A 12371-nucleotide genomic window follows, 5' to 3' on the forward strand; every position below is an offset into this window, starting at 1 on the left:
TCTGTCTTTCTCTGTCTCTCTCTCTCTCTGAGTGTGTGTGTGTGTGTGTGTGTGTGTGTGTGTGTGTGTGTGTGTGTATCTTTGGTTGGGAGTGATTCAATCTACTAATAGAACACATATGACTAGGAGAACAGAGTCAAGTTCAGGGACTGGAGAGATGGCTCATTCATTAAGAGCATTTTTTGTTGTATCAGAAGACCCACATGTCAGCAAACAACCATACTAAATGTGTTTTCCATGTGGAATCTACTGCTCTCATCTGGCCTCAGTGGGAAATGCATGTATGTGGTGGCAAAACACCCACAAGTAGAAATAAAAGCTCCACAAAATGACCCAACATGTCTTGGAGGACATTATTTCTGTTGTGTGGTTATCATTTCTGCATATCACTCGCGTTTCAAGAAAACCAGAGGCAGATTACTTTGCATTTACTGATTTCTTTTGTACAGTCCTTTATTGAATGTTCTCATTTCCTGAAAGGCCAGGAACAATGTAGTTGTGTGATGTCGGACGCCTCTCTGTATGCTGTGAATATGTTTACTACCATTGTGAATAAAGAAGCTGATTTAGCCAATGGTAAGGTAGATTATAACTACACAGGAATTCCAAACAGAGATACAAACAAATGGAAGGCGAGCTTAGGAGACGTCATGTAGCCACTGGAGAAGTGGGATGTCGGAGAATTATTGGTAAATCACTACCATGTGGCCATACACAGATTAATAGAAATTGATTCATTTAAATGTAGGAACTATCTAGTAATAAGCCTGAGTCATTGTCTTAACAATTATAATTCATATTAAGCCTCAGAGTAATTATTTATAAGCATCCACAGTACTGGGCAGAACACATAAAAGCTTCCAGGTTCAGATAGTTGTTTCCCTTTAGTTTGGTCTGCATGATGATTTCATGAACATGTTGTACAGTTTTTTATACCACATTCTACTGGAAGCTAAATATATGACACGAAGATCCAATATGTCTAGTTTGTCTTTAGACTAGTGGGTATACACAGAGTAGGCCATGCCATCCGTATCCATATCCAAGGTGCCATTCGCCTGTGTAGACCATGGCTGGGAAATCATTGTGCAGCCCAACCTACCTGGAACTTGCTGATACAGATCCATGTCTGTGAGTTGTGGGTTTACAGGAGTGTGACAGCTCACCTGACTAAAGAAGAGTCTGAAGAGTGAAAAGTTGGAAATTGATTTTTATTCATAAAGCATTCGTTTTATTCAATGGGGGCTTCATAACAGTGGTCAGTAGAGACGGTGTATGGCCTTAGCAAACTATAAAAACAATGAAAATATAAAAGAAATAACAAAACCTTACACTAAAATGAAGAAAACAAAAAAACTAATGCGCAGATATCCTGAGATATAAACCAAACCAACCAAAACAATATAAAACATAACAAAAACAACCAACCAAATAAAATTAAGCAAAATTCCCACTTCCTTTGGGATTTTCTTTAAGGAAAAGAAAATCAATAACATGAGTCAAAAGGAAGTGGATTAGTCTTTGTAGTAAATTATCATCAAAGCTGTGCATGATATGGGGTCAGTGCCAGCTATGCACTAGAGAGAGAATCTTAGGCTTTTGGATGTGGTCTGGATAGCAGCGTGACGGAGTCTTCCTTGTCAGATTCCATGTCACATATGGAGTCAGCTTGACAAAGCCCTTGAAAGGGGCTGGCAGAATAACTCTTGCTCACCCACATATCTCCCTCCATGTTGTTTTGCCCACTTGGTGATGGATGTTCGGCTTCTGAGTAGTTTGTGTGGTGTCCTCTGAATCTCAAGCTTATTTCTGGTGCAGTCTTTTCTCTGGAAACAGTGAGCCAACAGAGATGGATCAGATTGTGACTGGATCCTCTGATGATCGGTTGATATTTTCCTCAATGCTGTGCTCACAGGAGAAAGGACGTGTCTTTTTCAGAGGAGGCCTGGATCCTGGAGTGTAGAATGTAATTCCTTCAAGGTGTCTCTGGATTCCTCTAGCCTCGTCATTTCTTTTAAGATGTGCTGTTAAGAAGAAATGGAAATCAGACATAGGAACAGTCTCTCTGGGGCACTAGCAAGAAAAAAGTCAGGGCCTATTCACACATAGTAATGAAAAAGTCAAGGAAGAAAACACACATTGTGAATCCCATGGTTGGTGGGAATGCGGTTCAGTGGTGGCTCACTTGCCTGGCACATAAGCTCCTGATGCAGCAGCCTTATCTGCAGGAGGCTCTCCTCCTGGGCTGTGGTCTGTTTCATTTCATGCTGGAGATGTTCAAACCTAGAGGAGGAAGGCAGCTGGGACACAGGCCTGGTGTGGCCCTGACATATCAGCTTTTGAGCCCCCACCAGCTGAACAACCCAGCATTACCTTTCAGCTGAGCTCATTCCCTGCTTTCCCAAGGGAAAAGGGTCAGAGGCCCCTGGGCTGGATAATTCCTCACGTTTAAAAACTCTTATGAGTTGAGCTGGAAAATACACTGTTTTGGACTTGAAAAAACAGCATGTTTTTCCAATAGTCCAAAACCAATATTCTGGAGTTATATCAATGTCTGAGTCAGATATTCATGGCCTTGATTAGAAATCAGAAGAATGTGGGCAACCTGTAAACCTCCATGTCTGTTCTCTAGTGGAGCCTACACAACACTGCAGAGAAGGCTCTGATTATTCTTATAACTCAGAACCTACATGGGGTGAATTTGACACCTCCTAATCTGTTTATGGCCAGAGTAAATCTTCTCACAGGAAACTAATGAACCCCTCAGAGACCCTGCAACCAGCAGGAGTGTCAGCCAAAGACTAGAAACCTATCTGTAAATGTAATGTTCCTGAAGTGAAATGAAGTGGCAGAGGACACACTGTCCTTCACAATTGACATCCCGCTTCTCACAGGAGAAGAAGGAGACACAACCCCCATAAAACCAAAACCAAACATATTGTTTCCTGGACACAAGATCTCGGTGATTAGCCAACTCGATACTCTGAGGTATTCTTTCCCTGGATGGGTGGGAGCCTTGCCAAATACTCTAAATCCCAAAGAGGTCAGAGATCCCGAAACAGAGGATCCACTAGACTACAACTGCTTCTCTCAGTCTGTGCTCCTACCTTGTCTGGGACTCATTGAAGTGATGCTGCAGCTTTACTGCCAAGAACCTTTGCTGGGTAACCAGTTCCTTCTGCTTCTGCAGGGATTGAAGTTGTTCCTCCAGTCTTTGATGTCCCTATTCATTAGAGGATTGTGTTCTTAGGGCAGGGTTGTCTGCACCCATGTACACATGTGTGCATGTATGTACACAAATACACACACAAGTACACAAGTACACACTCCTGATCATCACAAGTACATGGATGCACACATACAATCACACTGCATTTTAGCCACATGTGTAGTTCCTAGCTAACAATAATGGAAGAAGAGATCACCTGGGATCTTCTAGAGATGAGAGTTAAATTTTAATAGCCCACGCCCTCTCCCGCCCATATTCCAACTCAGGCACAGGGATGCGATGATGTGGTGAGGATTGTATACTTTGTCTCTCTTTTGATAATTTTTCATTTTATTTTTACTTTATATGTGGGGGTGTTTTGCCTGCCTGTGTGTCTATGCACCACATGCATGCCTGGTTCCTGGGAGAAGAACACAGGGGGCAGAGCAGTCAATGTAGTGCTTGTCTTATAAGCTGAGGCCAGAAAATGGTGGATGCCAGGGTTCCTTGACCAGTCACCTAAGCTTGCACAACAAGGTTTTCTGACTGTACATTAAAGGCTTAGTTCCATGATACAAGATCCCTGCCCGATGGTGGAACAGCTGCTTGCTCAAACTCAGTGCTTCTCAGTGGCTCCAAAGAGTGCAGGTTCATGCTAAAGGAACTCTGTAAACCACAGGTCACCTAAATTTCAGCCCAATGAGTGTAAAAAATAAGCCCAGAAAACCAGGCAAACTCTACAACCAGAAGTAAAAGAAACCCTAGCCTTCCAGTAAGATGATTATATTAGGGATTTCTCTAAGTAACAGAAGGCAGACTGACTCATGGCCAAAAGGGTACATGTATTACTTCATGCTTTAATATTTCATGGAAGGGGTAGACTTCATTGAATTTTTATTCATCACTGGTGGGCATTTGAAAATTTTATAATTTGGTGGTGCTCTGAGGAATGTTTCTATAACTGGGTGTCCCCTAGATCCTCTGTGGTCCATTACTTCTCTTCTGTGATCAGAGGGTAATCTTAGGACTGCAATCCAAGCTTCTGAGAAGCTATGCATACATAGCTTCTCACAGGGCCACACAATTTTCCAGCATAGTAATATCTGAGGGTCCTCATTTCTCCCAACCCCCATCAGGCCAACTTTATCTCAGTGTAAAGAAGCTTGGAATGAAAGCAGCTTCTGAGTGCTGCAGACACAACATGCAGTGAGTGCTTTAGACTAGGATGAGCCTAAGTGGGCTGCACTAAGACAGCTGTTCTCACAGCTCAGCATGGCTATGGGACTTCTGCTGGGGGAGACACCTCTGCAGTTCAGAATCTCTTCCATGATAAAATCCAGGCCAAGATCCAAAATCCAAATGAGTCAAGATTAGACAAAGGTGAAAGGAAAATGGCAACAGGTAATATGATGAGAACAAAATAGGATGCAGAAAAGTTGTTAGTGTGAAGTCACCTTTCACCCAGAGCAGAGAAGGACATACAACCTATGCTAGGTTTTCTTGCTCTCAGGCACCTTGAGTTGCCTCAGCAGCTTCTTTTTCACCACCATGTCCTGCATTACCTTCGTTTTCTACAAAGGATTTTTTGCAGATGAACATTTATGCCACTACAACACCTGAAAAACTTTTAGCTTGCATCAATTTTGTGTTTTTTTGTGCTAGTTAGCTGTGTGGACATGCCAAAAGATGGGCAGCTCCATGTGCTCTGTGACTGATGCAAACTGATGCTAACCAGAGCAGGAACAGTACTTTCTATTAACATGAAAGATGTCCATCATTCCATGAGTGAACATGCATATAGAGGCTCAATCACATATTCTCCAACCCACAAAGATATGTATAAACACAACATAACACACACACACACACACACACACACACACACACACACACACACACACACACACACTTCCTGAACCCAGAAAAGTAGAGAAGCCTAGAGTGTTGCAGCACCTTTCCTGCTGCAGGGGGGAGGTAGCGGGTCCTCAGTACTGTCTCTCAGTGCTCTTAGACTCAGTCAGGCTCCTGCCCTAGTCTGAACCTAGGCCTCACAGAGCCTCCCCCTTCAGTAAAGTTCTTCATCTCAAGACTCACTGATCATACAGTAAGTGAAAACGTCTGCACACCTGAGCTTGACCACAAAAGACCAAGTCCCAAAGGAAGAGGCTGCACATGAAGCCTCTTGATAGCTCTAAGTTGACCCATTATAGTCTCCTAAGAAACCTTACCCAGGCTCCTCCAGAGAAGACCTTGATAGCACCAGAGAATGAAGACACCCATGATCATGACCCAAAAACCTTGGACCATAACACAGGGCATATAATATAAAAATAGCCCCAGATCAGACAGTAGGAGCTTAGTGAGGTCACCAGAGTATTGTTCTGAAATGCATCACTCTGTACAACGATGAAGGGAATCTGTACTAAGATATACCCATGCACATGATAGAGTGAGCATAAAATGTCAGCAAAGAGACAGACTGCCCGGTTTTGTGTTGTGAAGCCAATGAGACAAACCAGACATTTCCTGGGAGGTTACTTCAGTTCACTGAAAGGAAAGATCTACTTTTTATTTTCAAAATAGCTCTGTGGTTTGAATTTTCTATTACAAAACTCATTAATTCCAAAGTAATAAAAATGTGTAAAAATTGAGAGAAAACATCAAGACCTTTCTATTTCTTACTAAACGAACCATTTAGCAATAAGATGAGACAGGAAAATATAGAAAGCTCTCCCTGTGAGGAGACAGGAGATCCAAAGAACTCTGGCCTGGTAGCTTAAGCAGACCAAAAATACTCTGTTCTATCAAGCAAATGATCCACAGGCCCTTGTCCTCACTCACACGCTCACTGAAAGCTCTGTGATTCTCCCAAAGTGGTTCCCAGCATAGAACCCTTCCTACCATACTGACATGTAGGTGTGTGATATGTGATTTACCTACCCATCTCCCACAAAGAACAGGATGGCTTCTTTTCACTCGGGTTGTGTCTTTCAAGAGGTCACTCCCCAGAAAGACTTGTGAAGGATCCCAGAAATGAACTATGAGATGGAACGTAGGTGGTCAGCTGAGTAACAGAGTGGACGGTTACATGATGGTGTACATATGTGTGTGTGGTTAGATAGGTGGGCAGCTTGCTCCTGCTGCCTCAGCTTACCTGCTGCTGCTTGGTCAAGAGGTCATAGATCTTCTCAAGGTTCTCCTCACAGAGCCTCTTTGTCTCCTCACAGGACTCTTGCAGGAAAATCTGCTCCTGCTGCAGCTTTCTGTTGTCCTCTCTCAACATGCCCACTTTTTCCTTCATCTGTGTCCTTTTCCTCAGAAGCCGGCTGTGGAGGACGTTTAACCATCACAAACAATGATGAGCTCCAGTCCACCTCCATCTGCCACTCCTACCTACTAATACCACCTTCCCTGCAAGGCCCCATGTCCTCAGACAGCCCCAGACTGCAACCCACATTAGCCATGCCAGTATCACCCAGGTGATGTAGCTCTGAGAACAGGATTCTGTACGCCCAACAAGCACTGATCTTACACTGTCCATGGTATTGGGAGAACATCATCAGGTATAGAACAAACATGGCCTGAGGGAGGACAGCAGACCCAAGAGGAATACATTCCACATCTGTATCCCATAGCAACAGGCTCTGTAAGCCCCTCTCAGAGTCCCAGAGACCATTTATGGTGCAAACCATGTTTTCTATCTAGAAGCTCTGGAAGCTGACAGGGCACCCACCGTTGGGAGGGACTCTCCGACTCCTTGCACTCGGGAGAAATCAGTCTAGGAGGACAAGTACAAGGGAAACAAGCTAGAAGCACAGCCCTCACTTTCTTACAAAGAGAAATAAGTGCAGCAGCTGTCCTTCTGAAGGGCGGTACCATCCAATCAGACACTCACCTGTAGGAGTTGGTCTTCTCAGTCAGCTCCTTGTTCCTGGAAGAGTCCTCACTAATTTCCTTGGGGAATTTCTCCAGCTCTGACATCTCCTTCTGGTGATCCATGTTCAGCTCCTCACGCTCCGAATTCTGCCTGTGATAGAGCATGGGCCTAGGAACAAAGAACCCCATGAGTACGGTCATCGGAACCCCATGAACACATGAATTAAGCTGTGTCTAAGATTATTCTAGTGCACTGGGTGTCACATCCTGAATCCTAGGTACTAGGACCTGTTGATGTTATTAGACTTGCTACACTGACCCACTGCCAGAAAGGCGAAGCGTCAAGAGGGAGACATACAGGGCTACATGAGCTTCCTCAGTAGGCCTGGAGGAACAAACTAGCTCTTCTTAAGATGTCCCAGGATTCTGTGCTATGGGTCTGGGCCTACCTGACACCTGTGATATCACATCTCAGGGTCTGAACCTACCTGACACCTGTGATATCATATCTCAAGGACATGCAGTAGGTGAAATTTTATCAGAGAGCAAGGAACAAGAGTAGAGAGGTGATCAGATGAGCTCCAGGCCTTCCAGTCACACACTGAGATGGATCACTAGGACCAGGCCCAACTCCCACAGCAATCAGCAAGTAATCCCCCAGTCACATACAAGGACTCCCCATAAGCTCAGCACCCAGCATCTCCCACAAGCCAACACCTGTCCAGGCCTCTTTGAAATGCGTGTTGTGAGCTCACACACTGCTGCCCCATCCATAGAATGTGACTCAGGCCACAGGCCCTGCTTTTCATTGGGAGGAAGCAGAACAGCCTGTGTCCCCATCTCACTCCCACCCAGACTTCAGTTCTGCCTCTCAGATGCACTCAGGAAAAGTAGTTTGGGCAGGAGGACACCTTGGAGATGCAGCCTCAAGTGACATGAGGAATGCTGGGGTGGACACAGGGGGGTCAAGACAGTCACCAGAGAACTGGACATAATGACTACCTGTTGTTCACAGCATTGTTGTTATAACTGGCCAGGATTGCACGAAGTTCATTCCTTTCATTGGTCATCATCTGAAGCTGAAGGGTCAGTTCATGGATCTTGTTCATCTGCTGCTCCTTCTCAGTGAGTGAGGTTGAGGTCTGTGCCTTTCCAGTACTCCCTGCAGGTAGATAAACATCAGTGAATTTGAACACTTGGATGGTAAAGAGCCATGAGAGACCAGGTTGAGTCTTCAGAAGAGGCCTGAGGAAGAGGGAGTGCATGGAACTCACTGAAGACCTCAGAGAGCAGAACAACTATCCTCAAATCAAACCCATAAACCATGTCTCTTTTGCCAATCACTGTCTCTAAATATGTCCATCATGTTGGGGAATATTATTTTCAGGTGTATGACTTTGTTTATGCTGCAATTGTTTAACTCTGTGAAACCATGTTACTGTGTTTGTCTATAACACCTGAACATCCTAATAAAGAGATGGACAGCCAATAGTGACACAGGAGCAGGGAGAGGTGGGACTAGCAGGCAGAGAGTATAAATAGAAGGTGAACTCTGAGAGGAGAATAAGGAGGAGCCCAAGAACAAGAGGGGATAAGACACCAGCTCACTCAGCAGCCATGGAGTAAGAATGAAGGAAAGATTTACAGAAGAGAAAGATCAAAGCCCAGAGGCAAAAAGCAGTTGAGATAATTTAAATCAAGAAGAGCTCACAAGAAACACACCAAGATAAGGGCAGGCATTCATAAGGAAGGAGAAGCTACTGTGTGTGCTTTATTTGGGATCTTGTCTGGGAGACGTTACTCTCCCTCTAAAAGAGACACACAAGCAAAAGAAATCCAGTGCCAGTGAATGGCAGGGTCAAACTGGAACCACTGTGGTCCCTCTGTGCTTCCCACGCAGAGGCCAAGGGAAAGCAGAGGGCCCTCAGCTCAGCAGTTGAAGCCTTGACCATCCCTGGCTCTCTGCCATACACACCATCAGAAATCCTCGATTCTGGGTCTGCTCTTTAGTAACTCAGAGAAGCAGAAAGGACCATTGTTTCCCAGAAACTCCCACCTCCTGAGTCCCACTCCTGAAAGGAACAACTTAAGCCTTCCTCCTTCAGGAAGCTCTCTGTCCCCTGCCCAGGACTCACTGCGCTTTCCCCAGAACCATTTATTTCTTGATGTGTGTCTTGGAGACTGAAGGGCATCTTCCCTGGGCCTCTCTCTGGTCTCCCTGCGCTCTCCATCCTGTCTGGCAATCAGCCTGTTCAGTCCTGTCAGCATGGCTGTGGGTGAACCACACAGGCACGGAGCGAATGCCTCAAGGGCAGTTGGCGTTGCCACAACACTGGTGACATCACAGAATTCCAGGCTCTCCAGGATACAATAGAATGTCCAGGTGGGAGACTGCTGATGTCATATGATCCAGCTTTTAACCCCTGCTAACTACTTCATTTAAAATGACCTGAAACTAAGGTGCCATTTCCAAGAGCTTCTCAGGGCCAACGGGGAAGCCTTTATGCACATTGTTTTCCTAAAGTCAGATATCTAGCCTTCTGCTTCTCAAGTTTTAGGTGAGAAGTTGAAAGCTCCCTCCCCAACCATAGCCCAGGGATGGCTTTTTCCCTCCTTAAGATCCATACTCAAATGACGTGAGAAACAAAGGATACTTAGAAATGAGGTCAGGATAAAGGGGGTAGAACAAATGAGATCTCTGAAGTGAACAAGCACCTGGTGCAGATCCTCAGACTTTTAGAGATTGGTGGGTTCAAAACAAAGGGAAGACACATGAAATTTTCACTCAGAGTGTCACTAGAGCTCACTCAAACTATGAGGTTGATAGTGAAGATGTCAGTAGCTCTTGGCAGGTCTACCCGGAGCCACTGAGCCCAGGTGAGCTTCAGATATTGAAAGCAAGCAGTCGTAGAAAGGGTATGATGGCCCCAACCTTGAACCGATAGACTGAGGAAAGAGTAGTGGTGACCAGATGTCAGTGTGCACCAGCTAGAGGAATCGTTAGTGAAGCACACACAAGCACACACACACACACACACACACACACACACACACACACACACACACGAAAATAGGATTACCGGCACACAATCACACACATTCACCCACACAGAGAAAGAAGAGGAAAAACAGGCACACAATCACACAATCACACAATTCTGGTGCAGAACGTACTGTAGATCACTGCTATGCTTTATCAAACAGCAAACAAAAGCCAAATTCCTTTTCTGGAGCCACCTGTTCCAATTCCCATGCTCTTCAATAGGTGGCGCTGCGAGCTTTGGGAGAGCAAGAGAAAGACAGGCAAGGGAGGCAAGAGAAAGACTAGGCAAGGGAGTTTTTACACCATACAGGTGTTTTATAGCCATCACCAAATTTCTACAATCCTGACAGTCCCTGTAAAGAGAAGCCAGTTCATGGTAGGCCTGGAATGCATGATCTCCAGATATGACCTCTGCCACTGTATACAACGTTGGCACCTGCAGACACCACTGTATGGGACCGTGTCCCTCCCAGATCCTCCATCAATCCCCACAGGGTCCCTATCTGATACAATTGGCTGTCCAGCCCCTTCCACTTTTGTGGAGTCTCAGGATCTGACCCTGTCTCTTTGGCTTCTCTTACGTCCACACTGGATCTCTGTTACCAAACTAGCCCCAGGTGTCCTGTGACTCACATTCCCCTCACATTGGTCCAACCATAATGTTCCTCATATTCCTGGCTCCTTCCAGCTGTGTCTGCTTCTTGCAGCTTCAATGCCTCCCAACCTCCTCACCTGAAACATACATCATAATGTGTGAATTTATGGGTCTGTCTGGTCGTCAGATATTTGAGACAAGCTCTTCTTTGCTGTAGCAGATGGTTTTCCTGACACTGAAACCCAGAGCAATGCTTAGGGTCTTGCTGCATCCAATCCATGCCACTAGTGTTCCATGCAAGAACTTTCAGCCAAAAATAGTGGTGAGAAAATCAGTCCTGTCCAGGCTGCCTAATGACTGTGTGACTGTGGGAATGCACCTTTGCATGACACCCCAGGTGGTTAGTGTCATTCACCTCCCTCATGGCCACATTCTAATGATAGTGACCCAATACCAGACCCTGGGCATACTGGAGAGGTGTTCATTGATCAGAAATGAAGATGTGTGAGACACAAGCCTGTCATTCCAGTGTTGGGGGTAACAGCATAGGGCGATCAGGAGTTCTAGACCAACCTGGACTACAGAAAGTCTGGTACAAAGAAGACAGGCAGACCAGGATGGGAGCTCAGTTGGTGGAAGTCTTCCCTAGGAGACATTAAACCCTAAGCCCCATTTCAGCACCATGTAAACATGCCTTGACATCCAGGAAGGAAGAGAGATCAAAGCTTGAAAGTTAGCCTTAGCTGCATGGTGAGATGGAGGCCAGCCTGGGCTACATGAGGACTGTTTTGAGAGAGAGAGAGAGAGAGAGAGAGAGAGAGAGAGAGAGAGAGAGAGAGAGAGAGAACTGTCTCATCAAGGCACCGGCAGGGAGACCCCAGGGATGGAGAAATGCCTTGAGAGATGGAGAGATGGGTGACAGAATTTGTGCAGTTGGTAATTAGTGTGGCCCAGCACAGTCTTGGAGGGGTGCTGTCTCCAGGGTACCTTATCCCCCCGATGGTGAGAGTGGTCTCAGGAAGGAAGAACAGAATTATCTGAGCCCTTTTGTGGAGTTAGGGGAGGCTCCACAGGGACCTTCTCACCATGTTCAGCTGGGAGAGACAGAAGGCCACAGTGACCCCCAGAACTTTTTGGTAGTATCCCAGAATCACTGCATGTAGAACACACCGTGTACCTTCCTGGGCACCTAGAAGTGGGTTTTAGGTTGTCATAAGTGGCTACAATCCACATGGCTAAAAGCAACAGGAATGAAATTTTCTGGTTCTGGTGACCAAAAGTCCCAAATCCTGGAGAATGCCTTAATCAGTGTGTCCAAGTAGAAGCTCCTTCCTGCCTCCCAGGATCTGGGACTTGGATAGCCTGAGTCTCAGGTCATATCCCACCAGTCTCCATCTCTGTCTTCCTTTGAATTTTTGTATTCTTTATTATGTCTTTATTTGAGACATGGTCTTGATGCGTAGCCCTGCTGGTCTGAACTTCTAATCACCTGTCTCAGCCTCGCTAGTGCAGGGTCAGTCCTGGGGCTATAGCTCAGAGGTAGCGTGTTAGTTCAGTGTGTGTGAGGTCTTGGTTTCCATTCCCAGTGCTGGAGAAACCCCCAAAAGGTCTATTCCATTATGTGGCCTTTTCCTCCTTCTGAGGCTGAC

The 12371-nt window shown here is 45.6% G+C and overlaps 1 protein-coding gene across 2 annotated transcripts; it reads right to left on the reverse strand.

The window, feature by feature from the left end:
• Window positions 1–1234: 1234 nt before the first annotated feature.
• LOC148118640 (disks large homolog 5-like) lies at window positions 1235–9364 on the reverse strand. 2 transcript variants are annotated; one of them, XM_087899670.1, is made up of 6 exons: window positions 9220–9364; window positions 8087–8246; window positions 7104–7253; window positions 6363–6534; window positions 3108–3223; window positions 2034–2283 (listed from the first exon to the last, which is right to left on the reverse strand). In XM_087899670.1, exons 1-6 carry the CDS (start codon window positions 9350–9352, stop codon window positions 2121–2123), a joined length of 894 nt encoding a protein of 297 aa, XP_087755796.1. In that variant the 5' UTR covers window positions 9353–9364; the 3' UTR covers window positions 2034–2120. The 2 variants fall into 2 exon arrangements, with proteins under 2 accessions (XP_087755797.1, XP_087755796.1); XM_087899671.1 differs by lacking the exons at window positions 2034–2283; window positions 3108–3223 and adding an exon at window positions 1235–2024.
• Between the last annotated feature and the right edge of the window lie 3007 nt (window positions 9365–12371).

This window comes from Myodes glareolus, chromosome 21 (genome assembly GCF_982192425.1).
Source record: "Myodes glareolus chromosome 21, mMyoGla1.1, whole genome shotgun sequence".
Classification (NCBI taxonomy): domain Eukaryota; kingdom Metazoa; phylum Chordata; class Mammalia; order Rodentia; family Cricetidae; genus Myodes; species Myodes glareolus.

Coding starts and splice junctions, on each gene's coding strand:
- LOC148118640 (XM_087899670.1), bottom strand. CDS start 9,352: ATGCTGACAGGACTGAACAGGCTGATTGCCAGACAGGATGGAGAGCGC. Junction 8,247..9,219: donor ATGGTTCTGGGGAAAGCGCA/GTGAGTCCTGGG, acceptor ATCTACCTGCAG/GGAGTACTGGAAAGGCACAG. Junction 7,254..8,086: donor AACAATGCTGTGAACAACAG/GTAGTCATTATG, acceptor CTTTGTTCCTAG/GCCCATGCTCTATCACAGGC.